The following is a 20812-nucleotide window of genomic DNA, read 5'->3' on the forward strand; positions in this document are numbered from 1 at the left end:
TAAAGAAACTCTGGGAGAACAAAACTGAAACATTACCTTGATCCATATCACATTAGTTGGACCTCAACTTCATCTAAAAGCTCAGATTTTAACCAGGGATTGATAATAAAATCTAATCTTCCTCCTAAATAAAACCCAGACGGCCTAAATTAGGCTTTGCAGTTGTTGCTTTCAGTCTTTGGATTCCATATCAGCAGGCAACATAAACAAACCCAAGCGGAGGAGCTGCCAAATAAAGATTGCAGAAGGGAAAGTGATGCAGAGATACTCCCTATGAAAGGTGCGAGAAAAAACTCCCAGCTATGCTACGGCTCTCTGTCTCAATCAGTTGGTGAAAGAGAAGTACAGGAAGCGTGACTCCATAGTGTGCTGTGCCATTCCTCTTCCCAGTTGCCCGGGAGCTGAGGAGGCAGTGGGGGGATGAGATCAGAGTTCATGTGATTGGGTGCCAGGCCAATTAGACGTCTATTCTTGGCGTGGCCGTGGAGAGAGAGGGAGCTGGTTAGGCATGGAGGAAGGCAGACAGAAATAGCTGTGCAGAGAGATGTAGTGGCATGTCTCTGTGTTCATGGGTATCAATATGGTTAAATGAGACTGCACTGGCTCTTATCTTTCATTAGGGCTCTCAGACCTGTGAGGACATGGGGTGTAATTGGTGGAAGGGATGCCACTAAACTTATGGACAACATGCAGTTGGGGCTCCATTTAAATGTTGGGTGTGTTTGCATGCCATCCATGCAACTTTGATTATTAATGATTTATGTGTTAATTTGCAACAAGTCATCCGATGCACACCATTTTTAGAAATGAGTCACCCAGACCTGACATCCTGTGCAGTTCTGCTGGACTAAAAGCATAGAGGCAACTTTAAAAGTAAACTTTTATGTATATTTACTCTCATCTTCTATAATCTGAACACTTCTTGGAACTATAGTTTGTAAAAGGGTGTTATTTATATATATATATATATATACTGCTCAAAAAAATAAAGGGAACACTTTAAGTGTTAAACACCTGTTTAAGTGTTCCCTTTATTTTTTTGAGCAGTGTTATATATATATATACTCCCAACAAAACTAATGAGGAGAATTTAGAAAAAGTAAGAGTACATTACTCTGAGGACAGTTTTTTTGTCAGCAATTTGGGATCATTTGGTTGTTTTAGAGCTTTTGTCCATGATAAAGAGTCATGGCATTGTGCATTTCTGCTCTGTGTATGGAAGACAAGAGCATCACATAACTTAAAGAATCTGGGGAAATTTCAGTGAGTAAACAGCCAGGGCCCAAGTTTAGGCTGGACACCCCAGATCATCAATCGTTCTGACATCAACGTATCAGGAAACATCACTCATGCTGGAGCTGATTTATATACACAGATAAAAAGAATACATTAAAATGTTAGAGCAGTTTCTGCTGACTTTAAAGTGATGTCTTTGCCAGCAAGAGCAAAGCAAAGCAGAATCACAATCTGAACATGCTCCAAAGGGATTGCTGCAGATCGAGAGGATGTGTTATTAATGTCAGTTTTATAAATGTTCCACTAAAGCTTCAAATTACATTTTCTTCCAATCATGTTTTCTTTATTATTACTTGTTTGCATTTAGCAGCTCTGCTTGCATTTATTAGATTTCCAATGAAACCTGAAGGCAAAGAGTTCAATTTCACTAAATGCCTAAGATAGAATAAAACCCAAATCAGAGAAACTGTCAGGATTCATCTAATTTAGTGAAGTCATGTTTTGAAACATAACAGACAAACTTTCAGAAGAGGAAAAAGCCAACAAAATATTCTTATCTTCTTACAAATAAATACAAATAATTGTTATTTAATATACAAACCAATAAAAAATAAACAATAATAACTTAGCACACCCTTTTAGTTTTCACTTAAGTATTATGTTTCACGTTTGTTTCTTTCTTTGTTTGAAGTGTTAAAGTAAACGACATGTCATCCTTCAAAAATTTTAAATATCACCCAGAAGTGAACTTATCAAAAGGTATTTTAGCCTGATGTCCATGTTCTAATTAAGTGATTTAATCATCATTGCTCTAGATTGTGTATTTGTGAGGGAAATGTTTTAGAGCGGAGATGACACTCACTTGTCTAAATGTGTGACAGAGAATTTCAGAGGAATCCAATTGACTTTTTTTTTTACATGGCTTTATTTCATGTGATGAAATTGAACAACTGTTTTCACAGACTAAGACAGGTGTAAGATTGGTGTGGTGCACATTCAGATCTCTCTTTTCCAACCTTCCAACCTTTAAATCCTCATATCTGCCTGACATAATCCATAGACGCAATGCTGACAATCAGAGACAACTTTAGACATTTGTTTTATGTCAGAAATACTTTTATTCATCTAATTCACAATTCTGCTGATCGTTGAAAACAAAACAACAAAATATTTTTCTTGATAGTACCCCCACGTACCACAGTTTATGTGCAAGCAATTTAGAAAGTTATGAATTTTTATTAAAATGTGCTTCTGGTGGATTTTCATTTTGTATTTGTGGCATTGGAATACACATATCCGCTGCTCTTGTGAGGTGCTGCTGAAGTGACTTAGAGGGTCCATGCGTCAATGTCATTACAAAATGGAAAAGTTGATGAATGTTTCAGCATGCCAAAAAGTATAACAGATGCATAAAAATACAAAATAATAACAAATGATACAAGATCCCTGTCAGCAAATAGTTAGCAATCCTTCACTGCTTGTCTTTTCTTTATACCTTCTGATTAGTTGCTTACACTGACTAAATAACTAGCTCTATCTGTTATCAGCACTCGCCAGGCGGATAATAATTTGACCACAACACTTTCCAAAACTGGTATAGAAAGGCGTGATAAAAATGTTCAGTATGCTGGCCCACACAGTCTGGATCCACTGCATATTGATGAGAAGAAGCTGCACGCCGGGCATGATCAGCCTAGAAGGACATAAAGGGGAGGAGAAAACATAAGCTAATCCTCAAAAAAGTTCCCTCTAGGGAGAAACAACATATTGAAAATAACGCAGCTGCAACCTTCACAAATGACCTTTATTCATTAAAAGTGTGCCAAGCAGCTCATCCTGCTCTGTTTTATGTATTTGTACCCTCATATCTGAGCTTCAGGTCCTACCAGATGTGGAGGCAACTGAGAACAGCAAAGAGCAGCCCTGCAGTCAGTGACACCGGCACCGCCAGCACCAGAGAGATGAAGCGGTAGCCCCACAGTCTGGACACCTCAAACAGGGCGTGACTCCAGAGCCAGACTTTATCAAAGCTCCGAACTGAAGGGGGCTCCGCAATCACGTCCTCAAACATGACCTTAAGGCACAGGCAGAACCAAGGATTTTCATTAAACGCTGTTATTTAAGGAGGGAAAATGAGCAGAATGACATGGATGCATCTCTGTAAAAAACAAAAACAAAAGAATCCTTGATGTACTTAGTTCTAGGACACTAACAGTTTTTAGTCTGAATCAGATGATTTTACACAAAGTAGCCAATAATTGTGAAGACGACAAAAAAGTCAGATCCCTTTCATAATTTTACAATATAAAAATCAATAATTGTGTAACAAAACATCTATAAAGCTGGCTTCTAAGATGCTATATGTTATATGTATACATTATATGTTATATGTGATATGACAAGCCATAAAAGTCAAAATTGAGTATTTTCAAAGATATTTCGATTTTGAGGTTGTTTTATGTATTTCTTATTTTGTAGTGTTATTTTGCGCTTTAACATCAACCTGCTGCCAACGGGACTAGAGATGAAAATTAGCCACCCGGCTATAATCTGGTATAAATATTCATTAATATATATTCTCCCATTTTTTAAAATAAACTTGAACTTAGATTTATATCCACCCAACTTTATTACGACACATCTAAAGAAAGTTGTGAAGCCAGTTATGTTCCAGCATAGCCTAATTAGTAAATAATGTTTACCAATTTGTAAATTAATGTCAACTTAATATGCTGTAAATTAATGTCAACTTAATATGCTGTAAATTAATGTCAACTTAATATGCAGCTGTTTTGTAATGCCCTCAGGGGTTCATTAAAGCAAAACAAAACATTGTGTCATAGAAAGCAAACCATTGTCATGGTGTGATTTAGAGAGACCAATTGATCCAACATACATACTTAATTAAATAAATATTGTCATATATATAAATATATATATATTTCATCCAACCTGACTGAACTTGAGCTATTTATCAAACATGAATGTACAACGGTTGTGACATAGACGGGGTGAACACAAATGCACACAACACTTTTCTGGTTTGTATTTCCAAAATCAATCAAAAACCATTTAATAGCTGAGTTTTGAACTATTTTACATCAGTCTGTTCACTTTGAATTGGATTTGAGATTGTGGTTGAAATGTAAAATATGTGAACAGTTTCAAGGGGTAGGACTGCTTTTGTATTAAAGAGAGCAAAAGTAATTTGGGGGGGACATACCTTTAGATTGCTGTTGACTCTGTTGGGATCCCTGTCCTCAATCTGGGATTGTGAATTACGGTGGGTGAAATCCGGACCCTCATCCACCTTTACTTCCATCAGTTCCCCCGATTTCAGTCTGTCCTCATCCATTGTCGTTCGGCTGAGCTGTGGCCCTGCTTGGAATCACTGGAAACATGAAGGATGAACGGGTGCAGCCAGCCGGATGACAGGCTCGTGGTTGACACCCAGGTGGGACATAGCACACTGATGACTGCTTTGACCATTTCTGAGCAATGCTTTTATTGGCTTTGCGTGATACACAATCAGTCTGCTTCATACCTGCATGAGAAGTGTTAATCTCGGAGGAAGTAGGCTCAAACAAGAATATTGTGGGAGAGATTATGATGAGTGGAAACAATCAGACCTCACAGACCTTTAATCAAGCGAACGGTGATGATGTTTGCCAGAGGTTTGCCCTGTAAATACTCAGCTAACACGCAGCAGGGTTTGGAAGAAGCTGTTCGGCTAATTGCACATCTGAGCTGAATCCCCAATTTTTTCCTTATTCAACAATACGTCGCAGAACACCAATTTGTATATTTTATGCATTTGTTTCAGAGAAAAAAGTAAGATGTCTTACATAAAATGTGACAGGTTAGCAAAGCCAATTTTCAACTTCCTTTTTTAAAACCTAACACACTTTTTTTCGTACACGTATGTCACCAAATTGTTCCCAGGTTTTAAGGCCCTGTTGTATTTTTTCAGAATATGACCTTCACCAAAATACCATTAAAGAGGCTCTGGAAACACAATGACACATAGTCAGATATCATCCATCCATCTTTACTTTCTACATTGTTTTTGTTTTTGTTGTTGTTTTGTTAATGGCAAACTTCAGTAGAAATCTCAACATTAAAATTTAAACAAAAAGCCATCTGACATCTCATTAGTCTTTTTGGGACGTTATTTTAACTTTAAGAGAAGATTGTCCAAGACTGAGTGAACAACATAAATCTCTGTGTTTATAGTTTATTGTTTAGGCAGATTTCGATTCAGACAAAAGATAGAGCAATTCATTGCCACATTGCGCCCTCTGTTGGCCAGAATATGCAGCTTGTTTACCGTGTTGAAAGGTTCCTGTTATCGGGAGAAGTGATTTAATCAGCAGACTATATTTTCATCATGGACAATGTTTAATTTTATGACATAATTAAACCTCAGAACAGCAGTGATGGAAGCAAAAGTGCTTTTAATTTTACCTCTTAATTGTTTCAGTGAGATAAGAATTAATAGCTTGTGAGAAAGTGCTTGCAATTCTTTTTTTTTTTATAAAATAAAATACAGTTTTTATTCGAAGATTTATCTAGTCTAACACATAAATATCAGACAACAACCAACTAACTGTTTAAAGTATGAAATGTTTAAATAGGCACAAAAATATGGAACATGATTTTCATAAAAAGGCACATCAAAATGAATGATTTGCAAGAACTTCTGTGTGGTAACACTGCAGTCCATGAACTGTGTTTGGCTATTTTTCATTACAGTAAAGCAGCAGTAATACTCTATAATGTGTTACTCATGTTTTATTATAATCTTACAGCATGTTAAATGGTCAAGTAGTTTATTGTATATGAGTACAGAGTTCAAAATGGAGGACAAAATGTTGATACTAAGATTGTCTCCTTTTGTCTCTTTAAATAAAGTTATTTCATTTATTCTTTCTTTAAATTTTTTCTTGCTTATTGAGAAATATGGCATGCAGTATTAGTAGGCTTGTTTCAAAACACACCGTACTGGTTGACATGAAAAATGTCACTGTCATCTTTGCTACCATTTAGCTTGTTGACACAAAAAGAGAAAATCAAGTCTTTCCAGTTGTTTCCCTGAGGCTGTGGAGGAAAGCGTAGTGTAGTTAAATTATTATAACAAACTAAATCTGTTTAAGCCCCATTTGCCTAGGATTTACTATAGTCTTTACATTGTTGCACAGTGATGAAGTTCGTTGTGCTGTTGTCTATGTCTATGAAAAGCATTTTATGAACATTAATTTACTTTGAAAAATTCTAATAGTCTGTAAACATGTGGGTGGAGAAGACAGAAGAATTCAGACAAACTTGAAAATCTTTTCCCCATGAATGGCTTTGTTAAATCTTACAGGTACAGTCAGAACCCTGTCACTCCGGTTCATCCAAAATCCTTTGAAAGAAAAAAGAAAAACACTTCAGACATAATTTTATTTAGGAGTGTCTGCTGTGCTGAGATTTGTCCAATGTTCTCATTTGTATTCACTTATGTTAATGTTTGAGCTCTGCATGGGAGGGCACATAGATTGAGTGAATTATTACCCTCTGAACATTATTTTAAATAAAAAAAACTACTGAAAAATATGTGTTTGGTTGAAAACCTAATGTTTTAGTCACACCTACAGTTATGTAAGGGCGCGTATTCCTAAGTAACACTCGTACTGCAGAATGATGTTTGCTTATATTTGCTGTAACCACCCTATTCTGTCTTGAACGATGGCTAATACAAATAGCAAAGGCCATAAAATAGCACTTTGGTGCATTATCAATGCCCAGTAATGATTTTCACTGCAGATTTCCTATCTCTTCCTTCCCATATCCATGTCCAAGTTACGTTGGTCCATATTCACAGGGACTCCTGCTATCTTTGCTCACATGTAAATGAGTTTTATCGGACTGAGTCTGTATTTGAGCAGACTTGGATCAAAAGTCCACTTTATTTTATATGGCAATAGAGGGAGGTGACATCAAAACCTAATATTTGTTTTAAGTAGGAAGTCTGAGGTGTTATCTCTACCTATCCTGAGGGCTTCTCTCCTGAAACACAAAAAAGATTAATTATAAAATTTACCACAAGCAGGATAATCAAGACTTTTTTCGAACCTCATCTACTACTTGAATATCATTTCCTATGTATAAATATTACCGATGACACGAGAAATTCAATAGTGTCATTATGGTGGCAATGTTAAGTCAGATGGGACACATTCATGCATTTTTGAAACTAAATTATCCATCAGACAATGTTTTCTTTATTGCAGTTAATCCAAAAATGTACATCTATACCAAAGCTTTTCTATAATCTCAATTAAAATAAGACCAGTTTTGAAATGTATGTCAGATATCAAAAAGGGAAAATTGCAGTGAACAGTTGCAGCCAGACGTTTACACACATTCATCTCAGTCATTAATGCCTTGACAGGTTTGTGCTTTTAACCATTTAAACAGATTTTTTGTTTGTTTGTTTTACAATCTGAAATGCTTCAAATATTTCAGAGATTTTTACAAAACCAGAATTGAAAATATAGGTTGGAATTAACAGAGGATTTTCTACTAATTTGGACAGGGTGAAAATAAGATGAACAGGCACAAATATACAAATAGATATAGCATTTGGTTAAAAGTTCCTTTGCTAGTGACTGCAAAGTCACACACTTTTATGTTGCCATTAACAAGCTTGTGGCACATTTCTGGCTGGGTTTTTGTTCCCTCTTCTTGGTTAATTTAGATTAATGGGTTTCCTGGCAAAGAGACATTTTACAAAGCCAGCATATTTTAAACAAGGTTTAGCTTGGGTTCATTTCAGCTGATTAATGTTTGCTTTATCCATTCCAATGTGTTGATGTTTGTTTTGGTCCTTTGTCTTGTCAGGACACACAAATGTGCTCCAGTTTCAACAATCTGATCCAAGATACCACCCTTAGTTCAAAGAAAGGGATTGTTATAGTTAAAAGCAAACCAGAACTCTAGTCGTCATAAAATGGAGGATTCTGGGAATTTGGTGTCAAAGTCCACCGAAAAAACAGTTTTACATTACCATTGACCAATCGAGTGATAAACAAAGAGGAAATAAAAAGTTCAAAGTGATGTCTTTCAGCATGACTGAAGTTTGCAGCTGTCCACACGAGAAGTCAAATGCTTTGTATGAAAACCTTTTACAGTTACAGGATTCTTCACTTCCCCTATTTGGCCACAATGCTTGGAGAAGTCAAGGTGAGGGTTTATGTAGCTGATGATTAAAAGACAAGTGTGTGCTGCCCAATTTAAAATAAATCTATTCCATCAGAATTACACAAGAAGCTTGTTGATAGCTAAAAAAAAAGGGTGTAACTTCCCTCTGTGCAGACAGAAATTATTGAAATAAATCATAGAAACTGTTTGTATATTTCTACCCTGAAAAAAGAAAACTGTAGGAAACAACCAAAAACACAAAGACAGCTCTGACTGTGATGAGTACATGTCAACCTTTGACTGAAACTGCAAATATTTTGGTGTTACCACATAGCCATCTTTGTTTTTTTAAAAAATAATAAAAGGAAACAAGGAAAATAATCAAGTTAGTAAAGACCATAAATATAAGAACATTTAAAACAACAAAGTAATGTGAGAAATTAACAGCCTATCATTACCTTTTGCTGTGTTGTGTGAACCTAAATATCTAAATGCTGTTGTTACTATGGGACAATGAAGGCTATTTCTATTCTATCGAATAATGGGATAAATATTCTATAAACATTTATATAATGAGTGTACAGGCAGTCTATGCATGCTCCTCTGGAATTTGTCCTGGAATAATGTTCACCTGGTTTAATGTGGGACTGGAGTTAGAGTAGCAGGAGCGTCTTTCAGGTGTGCTGGTGGTTCTCTGAATAAACTGAAGGAAGTTTTCCTGAAATGAAGCCTCCTGGCTGGACGCTCCAACCTCTGAGGGCTGGTTCAAGCAGCAACGTCGAAATTTCACCAACTCATCTCTGATTTGTCTGTTTAAGAGGCCATAGAAGAATGGGTTAACTGCGAAAGAAGAATAAGCAAGCCAAGTTACGGCTTCCTCCAAATCCCCCGGGCTCTGCATGGACCCGGTTAGAGACATTTGAACATGGAAAATGAAGTAGGGCAACCAGCAAACCAAGAATTGGCCCACAATGAACACCAAAGTTATTGCAGCTTTTCCTCCACTGAAGGCTCTTTCTGGAGACAGTCTCTGAGGCAGAGTGCGGGTGGTGGCAATCATGGTTGTCTGGCTGTTGATGGAGTCAGAGCGGTCCTTAACAGGGCATGCATTCACCCATGTTGGCGCAGCTGGGACTTGCTGCAGAGCTGCTGAGCGAGCAACCTTATACACAGCACAGTAAACACTAAAGATGACCATTACAGGAGCTAAGAAACAAATCACACTGAAGAGCACTCCAAATACTCTTCTCAGGCGGCTATGGGTAGCATGAAGAGAGCAGTGAGCTGCTGCGATGGAGCTCTGAGGTCCATAAGCCGGCCATCCAAACAGAGTGACCAAAGCTAAGACGAGCGATTTAACCCAGATTAGCACCATCACACCAATAGCAAGGTTGATGGTCATCTTGACTTCGTAACGCATCGGGTGCACAATGTAGAAGTAACGCTCCAAGCTGATGGCAGTGATGGTGAGGATGGAAAGACAAATGAGAAAAACATTGAGGAAGATGTAAACCTGGCACTCCAGAACAGTGAACACCACCGTGCCGAAGAACGGAGAGCTGGAAATGATTCCCAAAGGCATCAGGAGGATGGCGCACAGAAGATCTACTGCACACAGGTGACACACGAACGCAAACTTTTTCAGGTGAGGAGCGCGAGCTATGGCCACCATCACACCGGTGTTGGCCAGCAGGGCGATGAGGTTAAGCGTCACCATGCAGAACAACCCGAAAAGATCTTTGATCTGTGACTGGGAGCTTGTGACAACGCCGACATTGGCGGGGACAGTGAGATTGGTGGAGTTTGCAACAGAAGGATCGGTAACAGAGGTGATCATGGACCCCGTCATGTCCGCCATCATTTATTGATTTCCTCCTCCATTTTCAGCTCTGATATTCTCATGGGTGAAATATCTGTGTTGAAAGAAGGAAACAGATTTTAACTAAAATGTTAATATAAAAAAATATATATACATTTTTGTTTTCAACCATTTCGTAAACAGACACATTCAATAAATTTGAATATGTGTTGATGAGGCTAGTTTCGCAAATTAAAAGTACTTTAAAAAAACACTAAGAGGGTACTAAACATACTTTTCATTAGGCTGACATTTTTGTATTAAAATAACATTTTAATGTTCTGACATACTTATCCATAAATTCATGTTCCCATTAGGTATCAGCAGAAAACCATAATAATTTACAGAAATAAAGTTTGAAGACATCAGCCTGTGTGTAATTAATCTGTATGTGTTTTATTTCGTGAATTAAGTTGCTAAAATATTTTTTTTTACTAATATTCTAATTTACTGAATGTTTCTGTAGTAACTGAAACAAAAACTTTTGAAAAAGTTGACAGATTATCAACATTTTGATAAATGAATTGCTTTGTGATCAAACTAGCAGACATGGTTTTCAGTGTTTTTCACAATTAATCATGTAGTCTATTTGTATTCAACCCCCTTTTCTCTAATATCAAAAATAAAATAATGAACAATCAATGGCCTTCATAATTCAAATCTGTGCAATTCACTTTAGCTTATCAATATGTTTCAAACATAAGTCAAATTACAAAAACATGTTTTGTGTGTGAGGTTATTTTTTAATAACCTCACAAAGCTGATCAGTTTTGAGTATGTGGGGAAAAAAAACATATAATTCATCTGCTCCTTTGGACTATATCACTTACTTAGCTCATTTAAATGAGCTAAGTAAGTGCTAAGCTAAAACATAAACACTGCAATCCAAAATGTACAATTTCAGTATTATACAGTATAGATTTGTAATTCTAACAATCAATATTTGAATCCCATGTGACAGAAACATACAAAGAGCAAACCTCACTACAACCCAACCATTTTTTAAACAAAACATTCACTTCATTTATATTTTCGGCTTTGTTTCAAGCCCACATCCAAACTGAGCCATAGGTCCACACAACAAATACACAAGTTACCTTTAATTGTTTGAACACATTTTCAATTTTTTTTAAATTGTGTTACCGGAATGCATTAAGAACTGCATTCTTAATGCATTCTTAATGATGTTAAACTGCCCATTTATGCAGATAAACTGAGCCTTGCTTTTCTGTGTTATCGTTTCAGTGCCATTCTTATTTCTCCATGTAGCTACAAACACTTTAGGTTAACTTGCAGTGAAATAAAAATGTCAACGATATTCAGAAGATGGGTATTATGGTGCTTTAATATTATGTTTTAGAAGAGCAGTAAGAAAAACAATATTTTGATAATACTAACTTACCTCTGGTTCACTCTCAGTTTGTTGTTTAAACCAGTTGCTTTGAGTTCAAGGCTTTTTGCAAAAGTAAACAAAATTGATGCTTTATCTAATTTTTAAATCAAAGTATATACATCATATATCCATCTCAGATTAAAAAAAAATTTAACTTTCAAAAGTCTGGCTTTTCCAAAGACTGGTACTAGAACTGCATTACAATTTATATCACAAAGAAAAATATCAAAAATACAATTCCATGATGGTTTTGGTGGGAAATTATTCTCCTCTTTCCTCACCCCTCCTCTGATAACCCTCTGTCCTGTCCTGCGCTGTGTATGGCAGTGACTGTCACACATTGTTTTGTGTAATGGTGCATGCTGAAGTTTTTTCCTCTTTTGCCATTAGACACACACGCCACTGTCCTCCTACCAGCCGTCCCTGGGTCCTAACTCCTCCATTTTCTCAAAAACACTACAGATCCACTCTGTATAATTTCAAAAGTCAGTTTTGCTATCAAAACGTGAGAGATTTACCCTAGCTCATAAAAGTGTCAACACCTATTTAACTTTTTAACATTTTGTTAAGTAACATACAGAAGAATTTTGTCAGGGTTACAACACAAACCAGTGTGTTACTGTGAAGTGAAAGAAAAAATGAGCAGCACTTTAAAACTTTTTACAAATACAAATCTGTGTGGTGTACTTTAATATCCCTTAATGAAATCCATTTTTAGAAGTAACATGTGTGTAATTTAATGTCAATATAAAGCTTGATGTTCTGTGAAGACCTCTAGGGTTTGCTCAGGAACACTAGAGCTCAAACATCATCATGAAGACCAAAGAACATATCAGACACTCTTATATTACATATTAATTGTTCAGTCAATGAAGTGAAAATGTTCTAAGCCCACAAAGACATGAAAGTCCATATAAACTGACCTAGAAGGTCACTGGCAATTTTGGAAGCTCTACAGAGACTCATGATTAGTCCCACACTCCACAAATCAGACCTTTGTAGAAGAGTTTCACAGCAAAAGCTACATGAACTCTTGTTTTCATTTCACCCCACACTATGCAGAAAACATGTGGAAGAAAGTGTTCTGGTCAGATAAGAACTTTACAGAGCAACTTGGAAAGATCAGCTGTTAGAGTTTGCAAATGACTCAAACAAAGTGGAAGTTTCCTTGAGAAAACAAAGATATGATCTGCTTTTTGTGAGCAGTAATGTACACAAAAATACAATTATAACATGGTATGCTTAAATGCAGGCAAGTTCTGCATTTTAGTTTATTGAACCCTTCAAAGAGTTTGTCAGTGCAAAATAAACAGTTTGTTGGTCAGCAGGTTGCAGCATTTTGACAGTCTAAAACCACAACTACATGAAGATGTTAGCAATTTGCATATGACATCACTTTTGAGTACCTCAACAGTCTTCACTGGTTTAAGAAACAGTTCGTCATTATAAACCACAGGATAAGCTTCCCACTTCTATAAACACAAAGGATCAGGATCAATACTATACTTTTGTTATTTAAAATATGGAGGTGAAAATTCATACTGGAAATGACTTTTAATAACTAAAGTGTATATTTTTAGAGACCATTTAGTCAACCCCTTTTGCAATCTCAAAGAAAATGTTCCAAACAAAAGCTTCATTATTTTTTTATCCTCTCTGTCAGTTAACCCTATAACTAACAGCAAGGCAGATATTGCACATACTTCCATCTACTCTGCTTTCGCAGCAAAATAATAATTTTCCCAAGGCTAAGCACGTACCTTCTTGTGTTAAGTTGGGGTATATCCTTCAAAACCCCTAGAGTGCCAATAAACCCTTTCAACATGTAAGCATAGTCAACTCAAAATTACCAACGCATTAAAACAAACACCTTATATGCAGTGTAGAATAATATATTATTACTATCAGTAAGATTATCATCATTTACTAATAATGTGCAAAGCCAAAGTACATTCTATGGGTCATTCATGCAATTATAAGGCACAAACAGAAAGAGGTGCTTATGCAACACGGTAGGATTAGCTATGCTCTGATGACCTGCACAGCCTTGTTTCTTTTTTATACTGAAACTGTTAACGCATTTCCATCTCAAGCAGGTAGCGAAGGCGACACTGGCTCTCTTTGTAGATCAGGTATTCACTGTTGCTAAAGCTGCTGTTGGCGTATTGGGGCTGTTCGATGGCTTTTCCCTGAGGAACAGTAACCTTCTTGCCCTCAAGAGTGATGATGGTGTCCTGAGACGGGTCTGCAAACAAAACAGACAGAACCACATCAGCCCTCTTAAGCACTGGAGTGCAGCAAGAAAACTCAAATTTGATCTTCCACTGCTTTTTTATTACTTATAAAAAGCAATCATTAAGTAAAAACGTATTATCACACAGTGCATTCCTGACTGTCTGGATGCTGGATGTGTTTATGACCCTTTAGATGATCAATAGGTTGTTTCAATGCCTCATGATAAATGCAGAGGAGTCCCTTAAATATAAAATATTCCTACAATGGACACTTTCGTAGTCAGGAAAGTTTTTGAACTTGGCCAATTATTTTTTAACCCTTTCATGCATGAATTATGTGATCCTTTGTGTCAGGATTTTTTTTCCAATTTTTTTTAATTTTCTTAAGGCAAAGAAAAAGGTAGGAAAATAATTGGTAAATAATTTTTTTTATTTTTTTATTTTTTTTAGGTGATCGATTTTCTCCAAATACAAAGTTGTTATTTGAAAAATACATCAGTAGTATTGTTCTTTAGGGGTTATCTGATGTCACAAAATTATTTTTAGCTGCAAGAGTCGTCTACAGTAGAAGGAGGGACAGGGTCAATTGGCATGCTTTTTTGTCTGTCGGCCATATTGGCTTTAACAAAAATAATTTCTTGCATTTGCATCTTATGGCCAGTAGTTGTTTGTGTATTTTATGATGCATTAGTGTCCACTTCAGTGGTCTGTGTGCATTTATAACATAAAAATCCACAAGAAGCACAAGAAAATGGCTTTTAGATAGCTGTCCACTGTAGTGACCACTATGCATGAAAAGGTTAAAGTTGTAACTTTAAATAATGATTCTGTCTAACTAAAATAGATGTCTCCCTTTTTATTCCTTAGACCAGCATTTCCCAATTCCGGTCCTCAGGCCCCCCTGCTCTGCATGTTTTAGATGTGCCTCTATTCCAGAGCAGCTGATTCAAATGATTGCATGACCATCAAGTGCTGCAGAAACCTGTTGATCACCCATATATTCAATCCAGGTGTGTAGCAGAAGGGAAACACCTAAAACATGCAGGGCAGGGAGGCCTGAGGACCGGAATTGGGAAACGCTGCCTTAGACGATTACATGTAGTTACTTACCCTGAGAATACATTTGAATAATAAAAAATAATTCAACATTTGTTTGGCTATCAACCAATTCATGGTCACATGTTGCTAAATTAAATCTCTGATTGGCTGATTAGGCTTGATTCTGGTAAGAACAGGAAGATGAGTGCTGAATGAGAGAAAACCTCCCAGATTAAAACGCTATGTAAACCCAGTCGACACCAGGTCTGTTCAGCCCCATCATGTTTGATTGCATATTTGTTTTTGTGCAAAATATACTTTACATTTCTGTTTAGTTTTTTTTAGAGTTTGTTAAAGAAAAACCTTGTTTTAATCCAAAATAGAATTGCATTTATTGAAAAAAAGGTTAAGACATTTATTCAATGTAATTATTATAGTTTTGAATGGTCATTCACATGTATGGAGTAGATCATAGATCAAAAAATTATATGATCCTTGTTTATGTGTAATTAATTTGACTGCAAATAAATGCTTATATTTGATAACTATACAAAATCTCTTCATTCATTATTTAAATTATCCAACAAGAGCAAACCCAATAAGGAGATGATAAACATCTGATGTTTTTTTATTTAAAAAAAAAAACAGGTGAGACTGATCAACTTTATTAATGACTGACAAATTTTTGATTTATTAATTTAACTTAAAGAAGCCATCAATTCTGCTGCCGTGTTGTTTTGTGAATATTGGAATAAGAGCAAGAAGATCTTTCGTATGCCAAAGATTAAAAGCATAATTTCAACACTAGGAGGCCTTAAGAGCAAGGCCATTTGTAAATTTGTAGTACGCTGCTGTACCAAAGCATGTTACCTGGTTCCAGAAGGCCTCGTGCTACCACACTGTGATAACCGGCAGGAGCCTTCTTTAAGGTACAGTCATCTCTGGTAATGGTGAACTCCTTGCCAAGAGCTACCTCACTCAGAAACATCACTCCAGTGTTGTTTGAGGGACGCACTAGCAATGAGTGAAATACATTTCAATTAAATATAATACTATGATTTCAAAAGAACTCAAAGGAATAGTTTTCTTAGGAGATTTCTTACCATAACCTATAGATTTTGCGTTTTCAGAGGCAAAATAGATCCCGCTGCCAACACGGCCCCCTGAATGGGGCATGATCCTGAGACCACTCTTCAGGATAGCTGCCACCACCGCTATGTTTGTCCCATGCCACAGCAGGCGACGGTTCTCTAGACTGTCATTCTCACTGAAGCGTTCTCCCTGAAAGTTACAATGTGTTGGATGAAAGACTTCTGGACTTCTTCACTATAAGTGCAAAACTGGCAGAAGTCCCTCACCTCTTTCTCTCGGTCCACTTCCCAAACATTGAGTATCTTTGGCTTACTATAGGTACATGTAGTTGACTTCATGTATTTCTCGATGATCTTCAAAAGCAAAAAGCATGAAATACTTTAGTAATTGGAACATGACAATTATTTTTGCAGTCAATTATAATTTAGGACACAATACCTTATACATTTCTGTATTTTTGGCCAGCAAGGAGAGCTCGCATTTCAGCGACATGTAGTCTTGATCAATAGGATGAGGAACCGTCTCCACCATCTCATCCTGAGCCTTCTCTGTTTCTGACTTCAGAGTCTGGGCCAGCTCAATGTCTGCCAGCACCTTAAGAACATTGAAACGGACATTGGAGCTGACAGAACTTTATAAAATGACAATAAATCACACTAAATAAAAATCTTACCATAAGCATCTCTTTCTTCTGTTCAACAATCTCTTTGGTGTCAATGGCTGGCGGTCTGTTTCTACCAAAGTTGTGAGGAATTGCAGTGAAGAACTTTGATGAGAGTTCTTCAAGGCGTCCTCTTCCGTCTTTTTGGCTCATAGCAGCTTCAATCTCCTCCAAAACTTCAAAGCCTTTTGCTATTTGACCCTTACTGAGTTTTCCCAAAGGCATCTTCTTGATGTCTGTAAAAATAAAAACCATGTACACACCCCACTGGTCAAATCAGTAGTTTTTATAACTTTATTTGCAAATTGGTGTGGTAAATATTGTAATTTACCTTTCTAAAACACCCTGCACTCTGGAGACCACTTTACAGGATGTAAGATCTTAATGACTGTTTGAACAATGCTGGCTTGTTGCAAACTTAGTTCAGTGTGAAAGAAAAACAAAAATCACCCTGCACTAAGGAATTGAGTGCAGAGCTAGTGTTCATAAAAATAAACAACAATCAGACATTACTGACTAGGGCACAAGAGTAAAGCGCTTTCATTAATTAATTGAATTGGCTGACTTAACTTTTGGAAAAGTCTGGATTTTTTTTTTTCCACAAATGAACTCCTTGGGTTTCCCTAGTTAAATGATATGTGTCCATCCAAGGAATACCATCTTGTTTTACAGATTGTTTTTACAGCTTGTATCTACAGTAGCTACACTTTGAATTCAGGTCAACTTTCTGAAGTGATCTTAAATTGCAACAAGAGAAGAAAGAACATCAGACAATAGGGCTTTCATTAGGGTTGGGTTTCAATAGGAACCAGGAACCAAGTATGTTGCCATCACAATTGTAAACAACCACAATTTTATCTTCCAACGTTTATGCTTGTTTAAAAAACGTTTGGGAATTCTCAACTTCCATCTGGAATGATGGGAAGAGTACTTCATTTTTGCACCATGAGCTATCACCAAGGCCCTGAAAACACCCTCCATGTTAAGGAGGAATGATTTGAAGGAGCCACACTTTTATACTGTTTTGTATGCGAACACATGCCCACAAAAAAATACAACTATTCTGAAAAGAGTTTAAAAAAATGATCAGACCTACATTTTAATATGCAAAGATAAGAGGAAGCCAAGGTCAACCTTTATTTCTAACAATGGTTAATCATTTGCATGTTGCAACCTGATCATGTAGATCTTGTCTACACTTTGAAGCAAAACTTTCACCCCAAGCTGAATCAAGCTATGTAGCATAACAGTGTTTAAGCAGTGTTTTAATCTACCCAAAGTTATAGAAAACAGTTAGTTTAAAATGTTTGGTTAAGTGAGACACACCCACCTAAATTCATGCATTTCATTGCCTCCTTGAACATGTCGTTGCTGAAAATGAGCTTAATAAGATTCTGTGTTGCGCCATCAAGAGTGCATGGGAGGAAATTCTTTGAGACTTTTCCATCAACAGTGTCCACCTGTGAAGCAAAAAGTACATCTAAAAATATATCTAAGGATATTAACAAAATATTAACAGCAAGTTAGTCAAAGCTTCCTATTGTTCAGAAATAAACTGTTGCAATACCTTGACCTCAGCATCCTGCTCTCCGTCCACCTCAATCAGTGTGTACTTCCCAGGATGAGAGACAAAGTTCATCCGGTCACTCCAGTTGTTCTTTGTCTTGTCCTTAAACTTCCTCTCAAAGTCCTTCAAGGCTAACTCTGGTCTAGGAAATTGAGTCAGTTTAGATTGTCCCACTTCCCCCTGAGGTCAGATGCAGAAAAATGTTGAATGTAATAATCATTAGTAGTGTTTCAGATGGTGAATCTGGATGTTACATCAAAACCCAAATAAACAAGTTCCAGTAACTAGACAGAAAAACAGATGACTATGCTAATTTCTACATATTGAGTATTGTAAGCCTGGCAACCTGTCAAAATGTCAATATTAAATTGACTTTTCCAATTGTCATGTTGCCCACTGCTCAGGGAGTTTTTGTTTCTCTAACATAGCTCAAATGCTAGGTTGCCACCTAGTTCAAATGCCATCATCAGCCACTGCAGAGGCAAGCTGTATTTTGCAGCCAAGGAAAAATGCAATGAATAGCCATAATAAAGAATAACGTCTATTCTTCAAGGACAATAGATGAAAAATAATTATGGCACATTCACATAAATATTAATTAATGTACATTGTTCCTACTAAATAAATTGGTAAGAATCTGAATGTTAGGTTTCATGTCCTCATGTCAACTTCTTGTTATAAGGGAGACATTCCCTTCCACTCTCGTCACATTGCTCTTTAGGAGCGTTCTCCGCTAAGGCAATCATATGTAGAATGCATATGAATTTGATCCGATAGTAAAATGCCTCGATGACACCAGTTGTAAATTGGCTTTATGTAAATAAACATAGCTGAAATTAATTGAATTATGGTGTATGTAACCTACCACTCGTCCCCATCTGTTCCATGAGTAGTATGAGTTGCCTGTTTTAATAACTTGGATGACATAAAACTTGTTGTTGTTGTTTCCTATGTTTGTTTGGTTGAGCATGCAGTCGTAGTCCTCGTGAATCTGTGGAGACGACATGTAAGACTTTCCACAGTTACATGTTATTCATGGATAAAATAAATGGACAGTTAGTGCCATTTCTCTACCTCTCCGGATGAAAAAAGTTCACAGTGCTCATCCACCTTCCTTTTGGCTTTGACCTGTGATCCTGCAGCCAGAAGCGCCTCTTTTGTAGAAGTGAAGGCATCCTTGGGTTCATCTTTCACCTTTTTCCCACCTGCTTTGACAGCTTTAGCGGCTTTTCTCTTAGGGGCCATATTCAAGCTCCAAAACCTGCACAAAAACTCACAAGGCTTATTACTGGACATGCTGCCAGGACAAGCAACAACATGCCTCGACTCGCCCCTTCGCTGGACATCAAAGCTGACAGGCTTATGTTTCAAGCTATTTACATATTATTTGTGCTGTCCTTGTTATTGACCATTCGACAACTGCAATAAGACGTCAATAGCAAGATAAAACATTAGTTTTAACGAGTTTTTAACAACTGCAGCTTCCACAGTCTAACACGAATGATCATAAAAAGACCTGAATCTATTTCAGAAAAGGAACCTACCTCTTAAAAAATAATATTAACCGGTGTTAATATTGTAATATGATAAATGTGAAGTCGGCGAATACTCCCTGCGGAAGATTCAAGAGAATCACTAAAGGAAGAGGAGGGACTTTACTTCTTCTTCTTCTTCTTCTTCTTCTTTCGTTTTTATTGGCGGCTGGCATCCAACTTAAGGTGCATTTACCGCCACCTACCAGACTAGGGACTTTACTTCTCTCATCTTTCTCCTGTTGGAGTCAGCTTCACCGCGGTCGCCACCTGGCGGTCAAGCTTTGAACCGCTTCTAAGAGGTGACTTTCCTGAATGTAGGATGGAAACTTAATTTTAATTTCTAAAAGTTTATGACACAATACAAAACACAAAATTCTGATTTCAGGTTCTCAAAATCAAATGCAAAATTACTCCAAATGGTGACTTCATAATGACTATTAAAGAAGTTTAAATTATTTAACTCATTTTTTTTCTTTCATGTTGGGCTTCCATAAAGCTAACAGTGTTTCAGTCTGTTAATTTTTCTTCATTGTTCAAACTAAATTTACTTCTGCCCTTAATTCTTTGAATAATATAGACATAATAAGATAGCTGTAAGTCTTTCAAGAGACTGATTAACATAACTGGGGGAAAGAAATTGAACACTACATGCATTTTATTTTCAAGAGGAGGAAGTTCAAAGACTTGTGTTTGCAGAATTGTTTGCATTGTAAAAATATGCAAACACAATTTGAATCTGATTATTTTATTATATATTTGCAATATTTACATGTAATATTTCCTGATGATGCTATATACATTTTCATTAGCACATATCCCTACTTCTCACAGCATGATGCTGCTATTCCATACCTCACAGCTTGGATTGTGTTATAAGGCTCTCTAGCTTCCCCATTTGTTCATTATAGTCATAATGGCCAATTTTAATTTCAACAGATTGTGAATCTGTCTCCTTCATGAATGGTGAATGTCTGTACAGTCCCAAGCTTTCTGTTTATATTTGTTTGTGAGATGAA

General features: G+C 36.6%; 3 protein-coding genes across 3 annotated transcripts; all 3 read right to left on the reverse strand.

The window, feature by feature from the left end:
- Positions 1-2082: 2082 nt before the first annotated feature.
- Positions 2083-5903, reverse strand: LOC114135819 (caveolin-2-like). The gene is made up of 3 exons (XM_028003423.1): positions 4460-5903; positions 3123-3310; positions 2083-2929 (listed from the first exon to the last, which is right to left on the reverse strand). Exons 1-3 carry the CDS (start codon positions 4589-4591, stop codon positions 2770-2772), a joined length of 480 nt encoding a protein of 159 aa, XP_027859224.1. The 5' UTR covers positions 4592-5903; the 3' UTR covers positions 2083-2769.
- Positions 5904-6009: 106 nt separating this feature from the next.
- gpr61l (G protein-coupled receptor 61-like) lies at positions 6010-12788 on the reverse strand. The gene is made up of 4 exons (XM_028003422.1): positions 11679-12788; positions 9050-10331; positions 7265-7284; positions 6010-6640 (listed from the first exon to the last, which is right to left on the reverse strand). The coding sequence occupies exons 2-4, from the start codon at positions 10277-10279 to the stop codon at positions 6619-6621; spliced, it is 1272 nt and encodes a 423-aa protein (XP_027859223.1). The 5' UTR covers positions 10280-10331; positions 11679-12788; the 3' UTR covers positions 6010-6618.
- Positions 12789-12906: 118 nt separating this feature from the next.
- On the reverse strand, positions 12907-19925 carry parp3 (poly (ADP-ribose) polymerase family, member 3). The gene is made up of 11 exons (XM_028003421.1): positions 19806-19925; positions 19336-19522; positions 19127-19252; positions 18262-18441; positions 18025-18154; positions 16707-16930; positions 16472-16627; positions 16300-16386; positions 16045-16222; positions 15812-15955; positions 12907-13914 (listed from the first exon to the last, which is right to left on the reverse strand). The coding sequence occupies exons 2-11, from the start codon at positions 19504-19506 to the stop codon at positions 13742-13744; spliced, it is 1569 nt and encodes a 522-aa protein (XP_027859222.1). The 5' UTR covers positions 19507-19522; positions 19806-19925; the 3' UTR covers positions 12907-13741.
- Between the last annotated feature and the right edge of the window lie 887 nt (positions 19926-20812).

Source organism: Xiphophorus couchianus, chromosome 20, assembly GCF_001444195.1.
Source record: "Xiphophorus couchianus chromosome 20, X_couchianus-1.0, whole genome shotgun sequence".
In the NCBI taxonomy this organism is placed as follows: domain Eukaryota; kingdom Metazoa; phylum Chordata; class Actinopteri; order Cyprinodontiformes; family Poeciliidae; genus Xiphophorus; species Xiphophorus couchianus.